This window comes from Salvia hispanica, chromosome 1 (genome assembly GCF_023119035.1).
Source record: "Salvia hispanica cultivar TCC Black 2014 chromosome 1, UniMelb_Shisp_WGS_1.0, whole genome shotgun sequence".
Classification (NCBI taxonomy): domain Eukaryota; kingdom Viridiplantae; phylum Streptophyta; class Magnoliopsida; order Lamiales; family Lamiaceae; genus Salvia; species Salvia hispanica.
In genome coordinates this window covers 17791406-17812556 of record NC_062965.1, presented here as the reverse complement: position 1 = coordinate 17812556, position 21151 = coordinate 17791406, and the positions used below count along the sequence as shown (strand labels likewise).

Sequence of the window (21151 nt, the reverse complement as noted above, 5' to 3'; positions counted from 1 at the left end):
TTCCATTTTCTAGATGTAGGGGCAAAAAAGAACCTTTATAAATTACAAATTTTATTAAAAATAAAATATAATGTAATATTACTATTTCACCCTCATTATGGCATTATGGCTTGGAGACATTATGTCTCTAAAACATTTTCCCTAAAATTTATATTATGCTTTCTGGTCTAACAAATAAAAGAAAGATTTTGTAATGACTTATTATAGTTGGTCAACATGAGAAACAATTGAATGATCTAGGTATACCACGTTGGCATGATGACATGGTATGTCTCACTAATGACAATTTGACATATGGAATTGTAGAAGATTTACTTTCAATTAAATATCCGTATTAAACGTAGATTTACTTCTAAATTTCTAATATGGAAACATTTTGTTTTTTTACCTCCTATACTATATTTATACACACACATATTCATTTATGGAGAGAATTGATATGCCGAGGGACAATTGGTGAGGGATGGTGAGCTCTCCTTCCATATTAGCAATCTTTTCATTATTATTTTCCTCATACAAAATTTACCCTCCCTTTCTTAATATGAAGATTCACCATATCTTTATTATTTATATGCCTACCATATTTTACTATCCTTTTTCCCCAAAAAAATTAACGACCTTCGTCGTTTTTTCTCATCTTCCATGTCCATCTCATGAATTAGTCAGTAAACACAGCACAAGTATACATCACAGAAAAAATTTATGCTTTAGAATTACTTAAAGCATTTTTACAAACAGTTGAGTTGCAAGAAATTTCAATTTATTTCCTCACAATCTCAAATCACTCCTTTCTAGATTCTAGATTCAATTGCCAAAGTCATTCTCAGTATTCAATAATTGTTTGACATCATTTTCACGTACAGAGTGATCAACTTCTATTCAAGTATATCCATCATCCTCCATTGCAGTTCCAAATCCAACCAAATTGCATCACAATAGATTTTATTCAACAAATTCCCTCAACTACACAAATGAGTTTTGTATGAGATGTTTATGGAGAATTTGCAAATAAAAAGTGAATGTTTATGGAGAATCTGCGCATTAGTAAAATTGAATTCAAACTAATTTTGTTCATCTCCTACTTTTTTTTTTGTTATCATTCTCTTCATTTGTGATTAAAAATTAAGAAGTGGTGGGAAGAGAAATGATGCAGAGAAATTTTGTTAAGTACTGTATTAAAGAAAGAGAGATTATAGGAGAGCAACGAAATTTTGGATAAAGTAAATAGTAGTACTAAATAGCGGTAGGGGAGAACCGGAGAATAGAGAGAATTTTGTAGAAGGAAAAATAAATAAATAAAGATTGCTGACATGGAATGAGGCGCTCACCATCCCTTACTAATTGTCCCTCAGCATATCAATTCTCCATTTATGCAATATAACCGCATATGTGACGATTTGTAATAATCTAAAATGGAGTATTTATATTTTGCCATTAATTTGAAAATTATATGAAATTGCTTTCTCTCTTATTATATGCAGTATATAAATGCGTGAGAAATGAGAATTAAAAAGTATGATCATAGTTTAAATTTGTTGCTTTTATATTACTTGTATGGAGTGAAGTATATTTTATGTACAGAAAATTCATCAGAGTATGACATGGATCTACTTCCACTTGTTAAAATATTGTTTGCCGAACATACCATGTCATCGTGCCAATATAGTATGCCTGGACCGCTGAATTTTTTCTAGGTCAACATGGCAATTTCTTGTACATCATTAATTCATACAAAAAAAATATCATATCCACTTGTTAATTTGTGAGGAGTAAAACACGTGACGTGGTGTTATTTCAAACCAAAAAAAAAGCGAAAATATATACACGCATATCAAATTATGAAACCTCGCATCTATTGAACTTGCAATACAGTATAGGGAAAATTTTTAATAAAAATTTCATGTCCATATTATTCAGTTAAACTCTTAAAACTGAATAGGCTAAAAGCCCATGAAGCTTGTTGTCATTCAACCCATCTTTTTCAAGTAAATTATTTTATTATGATTAAAAACTAGGCATGAATTGGCGGGCTTGAATCTGGGCCGCAGTATAAATTGGTAGGCTTGAATTGGGCCATAATAAAATAAAACGGCCCTTTAACATTTAAACTTTTACAAAGCCCACAATGTCATTTCAATTAATCCATGCAAAACTGTTTGTATTCCCATTACTTGATTGAAGAGTTGGGATGAGCTATGGCAATTTTTATTGGTCATAGAGAAGAATGTGATCAATTTCTCGGGATACTGGTCTTAAAAATTATAATTTTTGGGCGAATTCTTGTATTTCCTGTGAACCAGTGGTCTTAAAAATCACAAACTTGAAAATTGGTGACACATGCGGTTATTCATAAAACCTGGCAGATCCATAAGACATATTTTATCCTATCAACGTCGAATTCAAGAATTAGGATATCGAAATGACTTCGTTTCATGTATAATTCAGACTAAGCCAAATATATTTCGTGACTAGCCACATAGGATCAAAATCGGCAAAAAAATTCTATTTGTGTCCTGTTGGGAAAATTGCACACTTTCAAAGAATTCGCCCGAACTTTATGATTTTATAAGCTTTTTCTTTGTGTGTACATATAGAAACTTTTGATTTCTTTTTTAAGCTTTTTTCTTATACATATAGAAACTTTTGATTTCTTACATTTTCTAGTTGAGATCTTGATTCATGTACTAGCATTTCGTGATTTTCGTGTAGTTGGGAAGACCCCGTAGACAAGACCGTGGATAAGGATGTTTCTCTGTGAGGGAGTTGGGTTTGAAGCTCATGTATGCAAAAATCGATCATTTATTGCATTTAGTTGGTTTTAAAAGGCAATAAATCGATCATTTATTGTCTTTTTTTGATGCAAAAACCATAGGTGAACTTGTATCTCACATGAAGGCGAGAAATCATATGTAGACGTCATCGTAATTGAGTTAGATGATGTCGTCTATTCGCAAACAAAAACAACATCGTTTGGTTGAAAGACGTCGTCATTATATTATACGTTGGCGACCGTATTTTTTTGTCATGTGATAATTGAGAATAAATCCAAATTCCATGGTTTTTTGGGTGATTTTCAAAGTTGTGGGATGAATCAGAATTTAACATATTTGTGAATTTTCTGATAAATTTCCCTTTTTTTTATTTTTGGGTGTGTTGCAAATAAAATCACCACCTATGACACAATATGTACTAATATCATTGATTTCTGGTCTTGATCAGGAAACATTTGAAGATATAATAGCAAGTATTGTAATTGACGCTGAGGTTATTTTCATGGAAATTCATCATATATTTTCAGTTTCAAGAATTGCTGATGAAATTTAGGACTTTGCAGATTTGAACTTCTCATATCCCAAAATAATAGACATAGCAGTCCGAGTCAACATGGTTTGTGAAAAAGAGTTTTGTAATCTTGGTTTCAAGATAATTGTTGTGAAATGTGATTTGATATACGTGAAAAATGTTGAATATATTTATGAAACCAGGCCATGAAATCCTGCATTTTGCTCGATATTTGATATTTTTTACGAAGTTTAAAAATTGTCAGGAAAAACAATGAAATTTAATATTGCGACAATTTTCCACGATACTGAATCACGTGACAAGTCGAAATTTGAGGTGGAAAAGTTAAAGTGAGAAGTCAATCTATCAAACAATGCCATTTAAATAAGAAACATTGGCTTAAATTTGATATTTTTTACTAAATTAAAAATTGGTAAAAAAATTATGGACTTTGATCTAAGGCATTAGTAAAGGGAGAGATTAATAAAAGATATGGTTGTGGATTCCCTTATACATTTACTAGGCACCTCAACATTTTGTATTGCCATGTCTCTTTTGATTCGCAAGAATTTTAAATAGTGAGAAATTAACTACAAATATCAAAATTATTATTTTGTGACCAATTATTAAGTTCATTTATGATACTACCAAATTTCAAATAAAGTTTGTAATTTTAAGACGATTTAATTGAAAATTTTGTAATAAAATATATAGAATAGAAAGAGTCTATCAATCTTATTCAAAATTACAATAACATGAAAAATATAGTAAGTATAAATAAAATAGTCAATTTGAATTAATACAACCTTGTCCCAACATAATTGAACAAAGACGACAGGTGTTGGGGTCATGATCTCAAACTTTTTTTCCCAACATATCATCACAATAATAATCAATAAAACAAAATAAAATAACAAGATTTAATAAATTACTTCCTCCGTTCCATTTTAGGAGTCTCGATCACTTATGCACACCTATTTTATAAAAAATCATGATAAATAGTTAAAATTGTGAAATGATAAAGTAAAAGAGACAATAATATAGAGAAGACTTTTATCTAAATTATTCTCTTTCTTATTTTATTATTTATTCACTTTAAATATTTATTATTCCGTGATTTTTATAAAATGAGTGTGAAAGTGGCTGAGACTCTAAAAATAGGACGATGGAGTAATAAATAAAGAAATGAAAGCGTCAGCATCACATGATGATATTTGAGCTGTGAACATGAAATCGCCAGCCTGTGAACCGGTTAGGAATCCAACGTGAATATCTGCTGGCCGATTCCCTCTCTTCTGCGGCCACGATCTTCTCTCCCCAATCCCGATTTAACAACATTTTTTATTTGTTTCTTTATTCTATCAACAAATCCAATTCCATTTCCCATCCTTCTTCCTTCACTCTCTACTTCATCCGCAGCTGCTCAACTGCCTCAGCCGGCGACGACTGTGGATTCAGTCTCCCCGCATTGTCCTCGCTTCGTCTCTATCTCACTCCTTTCGTGGTAAAGTTTGAGTCTTTTTCGGATTGGATCTGTGATTTCTTGCTGAAATTGGATTTCGGTAGTTTGATTTTTGAAAAAATTGAATCTTGATTGTTGGGTTTGGTTTTGATGGGAAATAGCTCTTGGGGATTTGGACCCACTGATTGATTTTGCTTTAATTGCAATGCCAAGTAATTCTTCTTTGTGATTAGGATAGTTGATATTGACATTTAGATCTGTGTGTGGCTGCGGTTGTTTCTTCAGCTTTTGATTGGATGTAAGCATTGTAGATTATTGATTGTCGTTTGTTAGTTGAATTTGTAGATGTTTAGAAGCTTTGAATGGTTTTTGTATTTTTTCTTGCTTTTGTTGGATTAGCTCAGTGGAAAGATTAGTACTCTTGAATGTGCTTCAAGATAATGGCTTGTGTAGCTCTGAAATCTGACTGTGGGAGTAGCTTCCCATCGAGAGATTTGAGGATTTCGAATTTAAATTTAGCCGTTTTCGAGAGTTTTAGATGTTCTTGTAACTGAAAAAATTGTTCTTTGATTAGTTATAAGCATTGAGAATGATTTATTACCAAAACCTGTTATGTATACTATGCCTAATTGTGGTGTTACCGTCTACTCTGCAGGGGCGAAGTTTACGTGAACGGAGATGGTGGCAAAGGGATTTATAGTTGACTTAAACAAACCCCTTGTTTTCCAAGTAAGATTGGTTTGCTTGTTGATGAATCATGAGTGGATTGGTTGTATTTGTGTTTTTGAACTTGAAGTTTATACCCTTTCTGGGTAGTGCCTAGAATCTTTCGTGTTTTTCTCTTCCATCATCTGTAGTCGAATGGTGGCTGTTACCTTTGATGCTATACATGTCTCTTTCCATAATGTTGGTAGTCTGAGATTGTAAAGTAAATGGTTGTTGTCACAGTTTCAGATGGTGGCCTAGGAAAAAGTATTTCGAGTATTCAATCCTGTTTGTACATCACTCGTTCTTCTTGTTCTAAATTATTTCTCTGATCTTTCATAGGTTGGCCATCTTGGTGAGGACTATCAGGAGTGGATTCACCAGCCGATTGTCTGCAAAGAAAGCCCTCGATTTTTTGGAAATGACATTGTTGAGGTATTGATGTTATTCACTGAGAAGAAATTTATAGCTATGCAATTGTTTTCCATTGTTTTTTAAGTTACTAAACACTCTCTTTGAACAGTTTTTGACAAAAAATAAATGGTGGTACATTCCTCTCATTTGGCTCCCGGTCGTTGCTTGGTTCCTCGTTAAGTCCATCTATATGGGTAATACAATTCCTGATGTGGCCTTAGTGGCGGCCCTTGGCATTTTCACCTGGACGTTGATGGAATATTCCCTACATCGATTCCTCTTCCACATTGAGACAAAGACTTATGTGTGAGTTTGCTCTTACACCTTTCTCCAATTCATCATCTTAGCCTCCATGTATGTATCTCGATTCCTACCATCTCGTCTTTACTAAACACACTGAAATTCTTAACGACCTGCAGGGGCAACACACTTCATTATCTTCTGCACGGCTGTCACCACAAGCACCCGATGGATGGCCTACGCCTCGTTTTTCCACCTGCCGCCACTGCAATTCTTTTGGTTCCCGTATGTTTTCTCTTGCCTTTAAAGAAACAAACACTCCTCTCCTTTTCCAGCCAAAAAGATTGCATCTTTCTTCCAAATTATGTCACTAATTTTTCAATTTATTCACCAAACATCAATTGCAGTTCTGGAACTTAATTAAATTGGTGTCTGCTCCCTCCACTGCTCCTGCTTTATTCGCTGGTATACTTCTCGGTTACGTGATGTACGACGTTACTCATTACTACGTGCACCACGGGCAGCCAATCAGCGAATTCCCGAAAAATCTCAAGGTAAAAATGAGGCCTTTCTCCTTGTAAACATGTGAAAGAATCATTCCATCTCTTGTTCGACTAAATAGGCCATATTCTCGAATAGTGGCTGTAACGCGACTTTCCCTTGTTTGTTATGCAGAGATATCACCTAAACCACCACTTCCGCATCCATGACAAAGGCTACGGCATCACTTCCTCGTTCTGGGACAAGGTCTTCGGAACTCTACCACCATCAAAAGTCGAAGGGAAGAGTCGATAAATATTTTTTTGCAGTGGATTCTTTCATTAGTATAAGTTACTAAAATCGCCTTCTCTGGAAAAGCTTTTCGTATCCACCATTTGGTTCGTCAAGCTTCAAAATGTACGTCGTGTTTCCTTAGCAGTTTCCGAGCAGTTGCACCTTTGTAATTTGTGGATCCAATTGTATAAGTTGCTATGGAGTGAATGTGTGTTTAGCTACTTGTTTAGGAACTGCTATTAATATGTACAATTTTTTAAAAATTCCATTCAATTTGAGATGATCTATTGTTTTTTAGGGTGATTAAAGTTAATAAAATGAAAAAGGAAATCATTGATAATAAAATTAAGATTCAAACATAGCATATATCTTCTAAAACTCTTACATTAATGTACTAAGCAAGTAGAAATCAATGCATCATGCTCTTCTCCTCACTCTGTTTCATCAATGGCAGAGTGGGAATGCTCTGTTCATGTCTGAAGAAATTACCGGGATCGGCCTTCGTCTTCACCTCGACGAGTCTGTTGAAGTTATCCTTGAAATACCTTGCACCCCAAGAGCTCGCCTGTATGAAGCTCGTGGCGTTTGTGTTCACTCCCAAATCGAGGTCTCTGTAGTTGATGTACGCCTCTCTCGGGAACATGGAGGCGTATGCTGCCATGTAGTTGTACAGCCTCCGGATCCAATCCACGTGCTTCGCAGCCGTCTCTGGCTTGTCGTCGTTCCAAAGGCTGAGATACTGAATCATGAAGATCACTCCCTTTCTGTGTGGGAACGGAATCTCGGATTCCGGGATCTTCGACATTGTTCCGCCGTAGGGGTTGAAGATCAACAATGGCGAGTCTTCTTCTAGAAGCTTCTTCCATAGCCCTTGGAGCCCTTCTTCGGGTATGGGAGTTCTAACGAAGTCTGACTTGGCTTTAAAGTAGTTTTTGAAGAGGGATTTTCCTTGTAGGAGAATCTCCGGCGGCGTGTTGCCCGGGAAGCCGGCGATGTAGAGGACGGATTGGATCCAGCTCATTTCTGTGCAGTCTTTCTTGGTGAGCCCGAGTTCCGGGAAGCTCTGTTGCATCACTTGGAGTAGTCGGTCGGCTCGTCCGAGGAAGACAGCGTTGTAGAGCGTCATTATCGTCCGCTCGTCTTTTCCGGCGGCTTTTGCCGGCTGGATGATGACTCGGACGAAAAGGTCGTCGTCGATGTTGTCGGCGATGTGTTGCCACTTGTAGAGTAACTGGGTGGCGCCTTGCTCGAGTGTCTTGGGAACTGTGAAGACGGTGACGGTCTCGGGGACCGGAACGAGTTTGACTTTCCACGCGAGGATGACGCCGAAGCTTGCCCCGCCGCCGCCCCGTATGGCCCAGAAGAGGTCCTCGCCCATCGACTCGCGGTCAAGGATCCGGCCGTCAGCGACGACGATCCTCGCGTCGATCACGTTGTCGGCGCCGAGGCCGTACTTCCGCATCATCGTCCCGTAGGCGCCGCCGGTGATGTGGCCGCCGATGCCGAGGCTCGGGCACAGGCCGGCCGCGTAGCCGTGGGTCTTGCTCCGCTGGGAGATCCTGTAGTAGAGCTCGCCCACGGTCGCGCCGGCCTGGGCCCACGCGCTGTTGTTCTTGAGGTCGACCGTGACGGAACGGAGGCGGGAGAGGTCTAGGATGATGAAGGGCTCATTTGCCGCGGTGGAGATGTAGGAGAGGCCCTCGTAGTCATGGCCCCCGCTCCGGACCCGGAGTTGGACCCCGAGGTCCTTGGCGCAGGTGACCGCGACTTGGACGTGGTTCTCGGTGTACGGGGTGAAAATAAGCTCGGGTTTGGGCACGGAGGAGACCAGACACCGGAGGTTCTGTGCGGATGACTCTAGTAGGGCAGTGAACGAGGCGTTGTCGGGGGCGGAGAAGGCGGTGGAGAAAGGGATGGAGAGCTCGGAATTAATAGTGATGCATTGGTAGAATTTGTCTTGGATGGTTTGGGAAGATGTGGGCAAAGATAGTGCAAGAATTGCTAGGGTAAGTGTGAGAAGGAATGAGGTTGGAGATCCCATGTTGCTTAATTGGTTTTGTTTTGAAGAGATAGAGGGACTATATATAGATTTTGGTGGTCTCTTTGGTTGATGGTGGTGTGACCTAATTTCATTGTCACGAGCAAGATTTGGACATTTGCGAGTTTGGTGATTATTTGTCCGAGGATTGAAGCACAAATTGCTTTGGGAAATTGCAAGATTTTTTTAGGCCATGTTGTAAAGACACTATTTTCTTCTAGTAGGAATTATGTTTCTTGCCTTCTAATATCATCTCATTTGTTGCTTCAAGGGTGCCTATGAGGTAGCTAAGATGTCATGTTAATTGATTCTTTTTGGACTCATTTTGCCACATTAATATATTGGTCAAGTTTATTGATTCAGATTTGGAGTTTTAGAAAAAAAATTGATCATACCACTCTATCTTATGGGGAAATAATCATTAACTTTTGACTAAAATATACTTGAATAATTAATAAAGGAGAGAATTTATGCATAATGTGTGATGAATGCTAGCAATAGACTGTTACTTTTGGGCAAGAAATTATTCCAAATACGGTAGTAATAGAAAATAGAAATTCTCTAAATGCAGATAAATGATTTTTTTTTTGTAACTAAACAACACTCATTGTTAAAATAAGCTATTAACTAATGAGGAAAATATAGATTTCGCGTGCATATATATTCGTTATATTATCCATTAATATTAGTGATGCTGAAATAAAGAAAGCAATATATATTGAAATGAAAAAATGCAATAAAAAATATTGATATATTTAATTGATTGGCCCAAATGGAAATGTTGGGGTAATGGGTTGCTCGTGGATGTTCTGTCCATTATCGCGTGCACACCACAAAGCCTCTAATACAAAGTGTCGCAATTAAAGTTTATATAGTAACCATAATTAAAATTTAATAGTAGTTGAGAAAAGAGACTCATCCATTCTTATCCGAACGTAGGAGGATCGATAGTTGATTCTGAGTATGGAACAACTTTAAATTTCTCGGTCTACAGCTTCATCCTTCGAGGTGTCTATAATTGAACGAGTAGATTATTATTGAGTCCGACTGTAAAACAAGGGATACAACAATAATTTTTTAATATTTTTGTTAATATATTTATATAAAATTTTGATAATTGTACTCCTAATTTTTATTTTATCCTTATAATACAACTCACTATTGGACATATAATTGTGGCCCAATAACTAATTAAATCGTTAACCCATGCTTGATTTGTAAGCCTTCGTAAGAAAAATTATATACTTCTATCTACTAAAATAGAGCTTCTGGTACGACACAAGTTTTACTGCCAAATTGTCAAAAATATGAGAGAATGAGAAAATAATTTAATTAAATAGTGTTAGTTAATAGTAACACACGCTTTATTAATAGTGTAACGTGTGTGATGAAAAGATTTCTAACAATAGAAAGTTGACATAATTGATTTCAAGAATCTAAATACTCTAATGTGTGAAAACCATGAGTCCATGACTACAACAACAGCAAAATGATTGCAGTGTGTGCTCATTATTATTGCGAGAATCTAAATACTCTAATGTGTTCATACAATGATATTTCAAGACAAGTTAGCCCTTGGAATTATCAACACAATCAAATAGTAATAACACATGATTTGAGCATAAACCAATATCTAAATTATAACTCAAGGTGTTCAAATCTTACACAATCATACCAAACACACAAAGTTACTTGTTTAAATCATACTCCCTCCGTCCACGAATAGGAGTCCCGTTTTTCCATTTTAGTCTGTCGGCGAATAGGAGTCCCGGTTGACTTTTACCATAAATGGTAATAGGGTTCCACCATATCCACTAACTAATTCTACTCACATTTCATTTAAAACTAATATATACAAGTGAGACTCCTATTCCACTAACTTTTTTCCACCCACTTTTTAAAACATTTTTTAAAACTCGTGCCGTCCATGAATGAGACTCCTAATGGCGGACGGAGGGAGTACTTATTTGCTACACACCACTAAATCATTTTCTAAACCACAAAATTGAGGGGAAAAGAAAACAAATTTGTAAGAATCTAGAGATTTTTGCAGAAACTTAAGCCCACTTGTTTGAAAAATGAAATTTAACTTGGTAGTGGAGTGGTTGTTTCTGCATTATCATGAATGATAAGCCGTCCACTGCCGCAAAGTAGTTTCCTCAGATGAATCCCACTTAGTTGTCAGCAATTCTTGTCAAGTTTAGTGCAAATTAAACTAGTGACGTAAAACAAAATTTCCATGTACTATAGTGGTAGGTATAGATTTATATTGTGTAACATTTTTAAATGACATTTATTTTGATCTAACACCGTAAAATTTGCTGTTGGCACTATTAATTTTAATTAAATAACACTTAATACAACAATTAATTATAGTGTTACTGAGGTCACATAAGGTATGTAACATAACTTATTTGTGATCAACCACTCTAAGCCCCTAATTACTGAGAATTGCTACTATAATTCTTTTATTTCGTTACTTACTTGCTTCCAAAATTTGTTTTATGTACATTTTTTTAGAAATCCTATGTATGACATTAATGAAATCAACATATCGCAATTTAATAAATGGTAATCGTATATAAACAACACCCTTTAATAAAATTAACGATAGTAAAATGGAAATTCGCAGCAAATGAATTGGGTCTTTCGTGACAGTACGTAGGTTGGTTTTTGATGTATGTAATTAGAGTTACAAGTATAAATATCTACTTAATTAGTTGAATTCAAAGAAAAACACATCTTGGTTATGCCTTGTGGGCTTAATATGAGTCCATAAACCATTGATATTTAATGGATCATATACAGGGTTTCCCTTAAAATATTTATGGGCTTAATTAATAATGGTCATATTGGATGGTTTTGTGTCCTACTTTTTTTGTGTATGATGTAATATGCGTATAATACACACGAGAAAAATAAAATATATGTTTAAGAACATTGCTAATGTTTTAATACTTGGTAATTAGGCCTTTTCTAATTCTTTTCTGCAGTTTCATTTGTAATCAAGATTATTTAAGTATATATATGAAAGGGAGTAATATCTTTTCCTTCAATCTCATATGTATATATACACACACAATAATGATGGAGTAATAAGAATGATATTTGTGTAAATAGGCAACTAACTAGTGCAGTTAGGAATAGTTGGCATGCTTAACAGAGAGATATTTGTTTAGCACTAGGGCTGTTACATGTCACTTCCATGAAAACCCCGTCATGATGCAGGTCGTCGCATCTATCTTTGCCATCACCCTCTTTATTTTTTGAAAGTCCCTCGGTCTGATCCGCGCCAACGGAAACATCGGATTAGGCCTGACGACAGATTTTTGCAATAACATTCATCACGTCTGAACCCATGAATTTTCGTTCCCCGGTTCCATCACTACAATTAACCCTTTCTAAGTTATACTCCAATATCTTTTCCATCAATCTTATACTCCCTCCGTGCCATAAAAATATGGGCAGTGGATATAGCACGAGAATTAAGACAAAATTGATAAAGTATGAGAATGATATGGCAAAGTAGTGTTAGTGGATAGGACACCTTTTTTTTTGATACAAGAGAAAAGCTCAAGCTGAGGGCTCAGCGAGCAAAACAGTCGATACCAAACAAACGAACAAAGCAAAAAGACAACTAAAAACAAAGCAGAAAACCCCCACGAACTTGCCACTGAAACAAAAACTAATAAGCTAAGCAAAGAAACACTACAAGGCAGCAGCAACCCGACCACGAGCCATCCGTCAACAAAAAGCCACACCACCAGCTCAACCAAGAACAAGACACCAATAACAGAAAAGCAGACACCGGAGGAAAGAAAGAGAGAAAAAGCAACAAAACCACAAAAGAGCACACCTCAAATGCCTTCTTCAATCTATATTATTAAATTGATATAACTTTTTAAAAATGAATGAACATATTTTTTTGGTACATATGAAAATAAAAAGTACGGGTGTTCTTATGGGACGAAAATGTGTATATGTACACACACAATAATGATGGAGTAATAAGAATGAGATTTAAGTAACTAGGCAACTAACTAATGCAGTTATAGGGTAGTTATGCTCCACACACTCGTTACTTGTATATTAATATCTACACCCACAATGATAAAAAGGTATTTCATCCAACTAATAAAGCAATATCAAAGTTTTCACCACCACAAGAAAATCGAGAAAGCCAAAAAGGATAGCAATATATAATATCCGAATCCATTAAAATTTCATAAACTAATAAAAATACAAAATATAAACAAGCACAAAAAATCTGTATAACGACTTATCCAAATTTACCCCTCTATTTCCCCCCTTTCCTCCCTCCACGAAAGGGCAAAACCGGAATACTCTGCTCATTCCTAAAAAAGTTATCCGGATCCACCGCCGTCTTCACCTTCACCAGCCTATCAAAATTCCCCTTGAAATACTTCACGCCGTAAACTTTTCCGTCAGCGAAACTGTTCTCGCCGTTATCCGTCGTCCCAATGTCCAAATCTCTGTAGTTCAGATACGCCTCCCTCGGATTCTCCGAAACGTACGGCGCCATGAATCCGTACATCTCCCTTATCTGCTCCACGTAGTCCTTGTCCGCCGCCTCCCCTTCCTCGTCCCAATTCACCGAATACTGAATCTTGAATTTATTCCCCGCGCGGTGAGGAAATGGCGTCGAAGATTCCGGAATCTCCGCCATTCTCCCGCCGTATGGGTTGAACACTAACCCCACCTTCCCAATTTCCACTATTTTGTTGAAAATTGTTTCCAAATCGGAAATTGAAATCGGTTTCTTCACGTAGTCCGATTTCCGTTTCAAGAAGTTGACGGAATCCGGCGTTCTGTTCAGCAGCACTGACGGAGATGTTTTGTTGTCAAAATTCCCCCAAAATAGGACTGATTCAATCCATGTCATTTCCCGGCAATCGGACTTTTTAAGCCCGAGTTTCGGGAAATCCAAATCCGTTATCGGGAGAAGCTCGTCGGCCTGGCCGAGGTATAGCCCGATAAACGTCGCGCGCACGCTCCGTTTCTTGCTCCTTGTCACGGGCTGTAAAAGAGCCCGGACGAAGAGATTGTCATCGGTTGTATCAGCGAAATTCTGATACTGGCCGAAGACGTCCGTCGCGTTGTCCGCCTCGTACTTTTCGAGGCGGAAAACGGTTACTGTGGCCGGGACTGGGACCAGCTTAATTTTGTAACTAATGATTACGCCGAAGCTGGCCCCGCCCCCACCGCGGATGGCCCAAAACAGATCCTCGCCCATTGAGGATCTGTCCAGGATGCGGCCGTCCGCGACGGCAATCTTGGCATCGACCATGTGGTCGATGCTGAGGCCGTGCTTCCGCAGCAGGGTACCGTAGCCGGCGCCGCTAATGTGGCCGCCGGCGGCGACGGTCGGACAGACGCCGCCGGGGAAGGCGCGGACGGGGCTCTGCTCCGAGATCCGGTAGTAGAGCTCGCCGAGGTAGGCGCCGGCGCCGACCCAAGCGGAGTCAGCAGCGGCGTCGACCTCGACGGAGCGGAAGTTGAACATGTCGAGGACGACGAAGGGAGTCGCGGAGACGTAGGAGAGGCCCTCGTAGTCGTGGCCGCCGCTGCGGATTTTGAGGAGGACGTTGAGGCGCTTGGCGCAGGAGACGGCGGCGGCGACTTGGAGGTCGGAGGTGGGGGTGATGATGGTGGTGGGTTTGGGGGTGGAGGAGAGGTTGAAGCGGCGGTTGCGGATGTAGGATTGGAGGAGGGTGGGGAATAAGGGGCTGTTTGGGGAGTAGAGGGTGGTGGTTATTTCGGATTGGGGGATTTTTGTGTCGGAGAAGCATTGGGCAAACGAGTCGTAGACATCTTGCGCGGAAGTGTGGGTGATTGTGAGAGTTAGGAGGATTATTAAGAGCGAAAATCTAGTCATTTTAGTAAGAGAAAGATTGGTGAAGAATTTAGTTTGTACACAAGTATATATATAGAGGAGATAGTTTTAGATAGAGTGGGAATAAAAGGAAGGATATGAGTGGGGGTTGATTCGGCTAATGTCACGATGGAAAAGTATTCAATTTGGTAAGGACAAATTGCCATGTATATGTCGGGAGCCATATTGGTAACTTTTTTTTAGGAAATTCATGAAATTATATCTTCAATGTATATAATTGAATAGGTATTATATTTGGTAATAAAACTCACAACTATAATGATGAATTATAGTTATTTTATTCAATTAAAATTAATTTTTTAATTTAATTCATCATACCATGGATAATGAGTTATAGCCATTTAACCGAATAATCCCATAACTTAATTATTGATGGATAATTATATGATAGTGAATTATAGTTACCGATCATCCAATTAAAATAATCTTACAACTTAATCGTAAATGGATAATAATATGATAATGAGTCATAGCCATCATGTTTAATTAAATAATCTAACAATTTAATTTAGATGAATAATTATATGATAATAAGTCGTAGCAATCAAATAACACTGTATAGTAGTAATAGTAGTATATGGTATGGTGCATAAAAATTTATTGTAAAATTAATTAAGAGAGAAAAATATGTATTCCCTCTCATTTAAATATGCTTTATTTCCTTTTCATTCGCTTCTTCGAATAATCCATATCTGTTTATGCATATATTTTTTTTTATTCTCTTTTATTTTATCAATTATTCCCATGTCATTTCACAACTTTGTACCCCAATACTGTTAGATTGCCTTTACTGTTAAATATATACTACTACTATAAATTACTGGTTTTTGAGAAGATAATTAAACTTTGAACCCAAATACTGTTAGATTGCCGTTACTAATTAATTGAGTGACTACATATAGCGACTAATCATAGGAGATTAACAGTATGATTTGATGGATAATTCATAATTGCATGATTGGAGGCGAATGAACACGCTTTCCTTGGTGGACTTGTGCACCCAGTTTACTTAATTTCCATGTGAGGTTTTGACGATTTATACGTGTGGAAATTATGTACGGAGAAAGATATACTCCTATTAAATTGGTCAACGGTAATGCACAGTTTAATTTGATAATGGTGACGTTCGGTTTACATATGTAATTATCAAACAATTATCTATTATCATATGATTATTCATATATAGTAGTATAAGATTATGTTGTGAAATTCAATCTTATGAACCAAATATATATATATTTAATACTTTCTCCGTTCCATAATAATGGAGACGTTTCTTTTCGGCACGAAGATTAAGAAATATTGTGTTAGGTGAGTTAAGTAAGGGAGAATAAAGTGGAAAATGAAAAAAGTATAGAAATGAAGAGATAAAAAAGTAAGAGAGAGTAAAGTAGGTGTGGAAAAATGTGTTGATTTTTACTAAAAAGAAAAATGACTCTATTACTATGGAACGTACCAAAATGATAAAATGACTCTATTAATGGAGGGAGTATTTAATTTGAGATATAATTTTGTGAACTGAACAATCCCAATATATTTTATTTCTATCTAATAGATTGATGGTTCGGATTGTGAAAAAAAGAACCATTATGATAAAAAGAGAGATAAAAAAACGTTTTAAATCATTTGACCGACCATAAAGCGAATCTTACCGGTAAAACGTTCGTATATCTAGTTAATCATTGTGATTCTAGAAAACCATTATGATAAAAAAAAGATGGAAAAAAAATGTTTTAAATCATTTCATTATAAAGTTAATCTTAACTAGTAAAATGCTCATACATCTAAAAGGTGATTGTGATTCGAGTCATTATGGGGTGTGTTTATTTGCAAACACAAGCTCAAAAATTGATACAGTATAATAATTCGTGCATATTAATAAAACTGTAAGTTTAAAATAATTTACTGGTTATATCCATTCGATTAATTAAATTCTAAAAATAATAGCTTAGTTAAAAAAACTTATTTGTGGTCCAATTGGTAGGTAATGGAATTAATTAGGGGAAGAATCAACGATTCCAAAGTCAAACACCTTATATAGTTATTTAATGTTTGACTTGGTCTCTTCCAAATTATGTGGTAGCAGTGTCCTAAAATTGCGGTATATCTTAGTCGCGTAAACTACTTCAATTTAACACCTGCCAAATGTCTACGCCGCATATTAAATTTTGAACTTTTTGAAAATTGAAAAATGTTATTCTACTGAGTTTGTCGTCATATGCATTTTCTAGATGATATAGATGAAAAGTATTTTCTAAAAGGAAAAGTATTATATATGAAAATGAAATGTAAGAAAAGTACCTGTTGAGAGTTATGAGCTGTGACATTTACCCTTTAACATTTGACATTTCATTTTTTTTTGTATACAAAAGCATTGAAACTGCTGCTTTATGGAATGATGACTTAATTGATAGAGCCACGATATTATAATTGAGATTTGAGAGGTCATAAGTTTGAATATTATGAAGATAATTTGGACGTATATTTCTAATCTCTCACTAAATTCTGGTTTCGCATACTTAGTTTAAAATGCCTAAAAATTATTGAACGATTGAATTGATTATGATTTTGTTAGCAATCAAAATTTGACGCTAACATGTTTTTATGACTTACTTACGTGGTACTATCGAAAGTTAAAAAAAACATTTTTATATTTTAGACAAAGAAACTCCGATGTAGTATGCTAAATTAAATGATTTTTTTTGTCGAAAATTATAGTTATATTAAGAAATAATGTGATGGAAAAGAAAAAAAACGAGAAACAAGGATTGTGGTAAAAGAAAGTACAGCAAATGAAATTATTAAATTTAGTATAATATGACGTTGTTTGGCTACCTACAAAATAACGTCATTTTGGCGTGAGTAAGTAGTCATCAGACCTTATCACTATAGTTTTGATGCAAATCAATAGTTCGATAGGTTATAAACGTATTTTAAAGTTTTGATACATAAAATCAGTAGTTTGATTTTAATTATAATTTAATGAAAGTTTATAAATTTACAAGCAAATACGTTATAAATATTTCAAGGATTTAGAATAAAAATTTCACTTTCTTATGTTCATGTGTCATGTCTATAGATTTATTAGTCAAGTAAGTTTATATTAGATCTTATTGTTTGATTAAAGTCATTTAAAAATCTTAATTATGAGAATAAAGTTTGAAATCACGATCCCCCAACTTTTGTAATGTTGAGACCTGAGAAAGTAAAAAGTAGACCGTGGCCCATCATCCGATTTATAGGCCCAATAGACATTATAGGTTGTGGTTATTACTAGGAAAAATGTCATGTGCAATAATATGTTAGAAGAGCTAATGGGCCAAGCCATCCATTTATTTTAGAGGGAATATCTTTTTTGGTCCACAAATTTTGCCAAAGTATCATTTTAGGTCCATGAACTTTGAAAATATCATTTGAGATCCATCAACTATAGGTTAATATCATTTGAAGTACTTTTTTACTATTTCCAAGTTTTTCTGGACGAAATACCCTCAATACCTTAAAGGGGGTATATTCTTAATAAACTTATCATATACCCATATTTTTTATAAATATCTTTACAATATATTTTTGACGAATTTTCTAAATATAATTTGACCTTCAATATTATCACTTAATTTTGTGACATGCAAGTAAAATTGCTTCTTCAATTTTTTATATTAAAGAATTTTAAAATTGAATAAAGAACTTTTTTAATAATAAAAAATTGAATAAGGATATTTTATTGCATGTGACAAAATTAAGTGATAATATTGAAGGTTGAATAAAGAACTTTCTTTAATAATAAAAAATTGAATAAGGATATTTTCTTGCATGTCACAAAATTAAGTGATAATATTGAAAGTTAAATAAAGAATTTTTCTTTAATAATAAAAAATTGAATAAGGATATTTTCTTGCATGTCACAAAATTAAGTGATAATATTGAAAGTTGAATAAAGAATTTTTCTTTAATAATAAAAAATTGAATAAGGATATTTTCTTGCATGTCACAAAATTAAGTGATAATATTGAAGGTTGAATAAAAAACTTTTCTTTAACAATAAAAAATTGAATAAGGATATTTTCTTGCATGCCACAAAATTAAGTGATAATATTGAAGGTCAAATTATATTTAGAAAATTCATCAAAAATATATAGTAAAGATATTTATAAAAAAATATGAGTATATAATAAGTTTATTAAAAATATATACCCTTAAAGATATTGAGGGTATTTTCATCTAGAAAAACTTGAAAATAGTAAAAAAGTATTTCAAATGATATTAACCCATAGTTGATGGACCTCAAATGATATTTTCAAAGTTCACGGACCTAAAATGATACTTTGCCAAAGTTTGTGGACCAAAAAAGATGTTCCCTTTTTATTTTAAAACCTATAGACCAAAAGAGAACATTTAATCAACTATGTTGCATTTTATCATAAAATTATCCATTTTCTATTTGAGTGAAACCGGAATGCTTTGCTCGTTTTTGAAGAAATTATCGGGATCAACAATTGTTTTGATCTTCACCAATCTATAGAAATTTTCCTTGAAATATTTTAGGCCGTAGACCTTTCCCTGCTCATAGCTATCTCGGCCGTTATCATTGATTCCAATGTCCAGATCTCTATAGTTCAAAAACGCCTCCCTAGGCGCGGCTGACACGTATGGCGTCATAAAATCAAATAGCTGACGCGTCAAATTCACGTATTGATTCGCCGCCACCTCGCCGCCTTCTTCCCAATTGGTTGCATACTGTAGCTTTGCAATGTTGCCTGCTCTGTGAGGGAAAGGCTTCGCCCACGACGGAATCTCCGCCATTCTACCGCCATAGGGGTTGAGCACCAACTCCGGAGCTTGGAGTTCCACCATTTTCCTCAACATGAGCTCGACATCTGGCTTTGGAATCGGCTTCTTTAAGTAATCCGATTTCCTTTTTAGGTAATCGACTTTCGGAGGTTTTCGATTTAAAAGAGCAGTTGTCGGAGTTCCCGGCTTAAAACTACTCCAAAATAGCACTGATTCAATCCAGCTCATTTCCTGACAATCTGTCTCTTTCAATTCCAATTCAGGAATTTTCTGGTGCATCAGGGAAAATAATTCCCCTGATGCACCAAGGAACATCGCTACGAATCTAGCCCGATTCGTCGCAACATTCGAGACGTTCACAACGTCCAGGCTCATCCTGATAAAAAGCTGCGGCGGCAGTTCTGTCGCCGCAGCCTCTATGTAACGGTAAACGAGATTCGTCAGATTCTCGGTATACAACCGTGTGACTCTAAAAACCGTCACTTTTGGCGGGACGGGGACGAGCTCGATTTTATACGACACTACGACGCCGAAGCTGTACCCGCCGCCGCCGGTGATTGCCCAGAACAGATCCTCGCCCATGGCCTCCCGGTCGAGAAGGCGCCCGCGGGCGTCGACGAGCCGCGCATCGACGATGTTGTCGACCGAGAGGCCGTGCGCGCGGATCATGTTCCCGTAGCCGCCCCCGCCGAAGTGGCCGCCGGCGCCGACCCGGGGGCAGACTCCGGCGGGGAAGCCGAGGACGGCGCTCTTCTCGGCGATGGCGTAGTAGACCTCGCCGAGGATCGCGCCGGCCTCGACCCACGCCGTTCCGGCGCCGGCGTCGACGTCGACGGCGCGGAGATTGAACAAGTCTAGGATGAAAAAATCGGAGAAATCGGAGCGGTAGGAGAGGCCCTCGTAGTCATGGCCGCCGCTGCGGATCTTGATTTGGAGGCTGTGGGATTTGGCGCAAACGACGGCGGCCTGAATGTGGGAGACGTTGAGAGCGGTGAGGATGAATTGGGGCTTTGGAGTGGAGGAGGAATTGAAGCGGAGATTGTTGAGGTAGTTTTGGAGGAGTGAGGAAAAGGAGGAGTTGTTTGGACTGTAGAGAACTGCAGAGGTCGGACTGGAGGGGTCGGAGTGGTCGTCCAGGCACCGGAGGAAAGACTGGTCAACTGTTGAGGCTGATGAGAGAGAAAATAAGAGAGGCAAGAGGAGAGAGAATGTTGAAATTGTTTTTATTGAAATTTCCATTTTTATTGTTTCTCTGAAATTGGATTGAGTTGGATTTGCAGTATAAATTGAGAAGATGAATTTTAGATAGTATCGACAGGCATACACATTGGTATTAGCTCTTCTTGTATTTTTCAAATAATAAATTAAAATATTTTTTTCCTAGCTTTTAGAAGTTTAATGAAAGTTGAAAACTAAAAATAATTAACAAATTCCGGGTTAATCCTATTGAATTTTGAGCTATTCAGTTTACAGTCATTTAGACTGTGATCATCTTTCGGAGTCAAAAAAATTGACTGATCTAATGCTCTCT

At 36.6% G+C, this 21151-nt stretch overlaps 4 protein-coding genes across 4 annotated transcripts; 1 reads left to right on the top strand and 3 right to left on the bottom strand.

Moving 5' to 3' along the window:
• Positions 1-4539: 4539 nt before the first annotated feature.
• LOC125200972 (dihydroceramide fatty acyl 2-hydroxylase FAH2-like) lies at positions 4540-7174 on the top strand. The gene is made up of 7 exons (XM_048098825.1): positions 4540-4786; positions 5400-5473; positions 5792-5884; positions 5973-6169; positions 6283-6388; positions 6511-6657; positions 6779-7174. Exons 2-7 carry the CDS (start codon positions 5423-5425, stop codon positions 6896-6898), a joined length of 714 nt encoding a protein of 237 aa, XP_047954782.1. The 5' UTR covers positions 4540-4786; positions 5400-5422; the 3' UTR covers positions 6899-7174.
• A 16-nt stretch (positions 7175-7190) lies between these two features.
• LOC125200971 (berberine bridge enzyme-like 13) lies at positions 7191-9078 on the bottom strand. Its single transcript, XM_048098824.1, has one exon. The coding sequence runs from the start codon at positions 8916-8918 to the stop codon at positions 7287-7289; it is 1632 nt and encodes a 543-aa protein (XP_047954781.1). The 5' UTR covers positions 8919-9078; the 3' UTR covers positions 7191-7286.
• Positions 9079-13086: 4008 nt separating this feature from the next.
• On the bottom strand, positions 13087-14837 carry LOC125201848 (berberine bridge enzyme-like 21). The gene has a single exon (XM_048100114.1). It carries the CDS (start codon positions 14809-14811, stop codon positions 13213-13215), a length of 1599 nt encoding a protein of 532 aa, XP_047956071.1. The 5' UTR covers positions 14812-14837; the 3' UTR covers positions 13087-13212.
• A 4392-nt stretch (positions 14838-19229) lies between these two features.
• Positions 19230-20935, bottom strand: LOC125201634 (berberine bridge enzyme-like 8). Its single transcript, XM_048099822.1, has one exon. It carries the CDS (start codon positions 20857-20859, stop codon positions 19267-19269), a length of 1593 nt encoding a protein of 530 aa, XP_047955779.1. The 5' UTR covers positions 20860-20935; the 3' UTR covers positions 19230-19266.
• Positions 20936-21151: the final 216 nt, after the last annotated feature.

Coding starts and splice junctions, on each gene's coding strand:
- LOC125200972 (XM_048098825.1), top strand. CDS start 5,423: ATGGTGGCAAAGGGATTTATAGTTGACTTAAACAAACCCCTTGTTTTC. Junction 6,170..6,282: donor ATTGAGACAAAGACTTATGT/GTGAGTTTGCTC, acceptor AACGACCTGCAG/GGGCAACACACTTCATTATC. Junction 6,389..6,510: donor CTGCAATTCTTTTGGTTCCC/GTATGTTTTCTC, acceptor CATCAATTGCAG/TTCTGGAACTTAATTAAATT.
- LOC125200971 (XM_048098824.1), bottom strand. CDS start 8,918: ATGGGATCTCCAACCTCATTCCTTCTCACACTTACCCTAGCAATTCTT.
- LOC125201848 (XM_048100114.1), bottom strand. CDS start 14,811: ATGACTAGATTTTCGCTCTTAATAATCCTCCTAACTCTCACAATCACC.
- LOC125201634 (XM_048099822.1), bottom strand. CDS start 20,859: ATGGAAATTTCAATAAAAACAATTTCAACATTCTCTCTCCTCTTGCCT.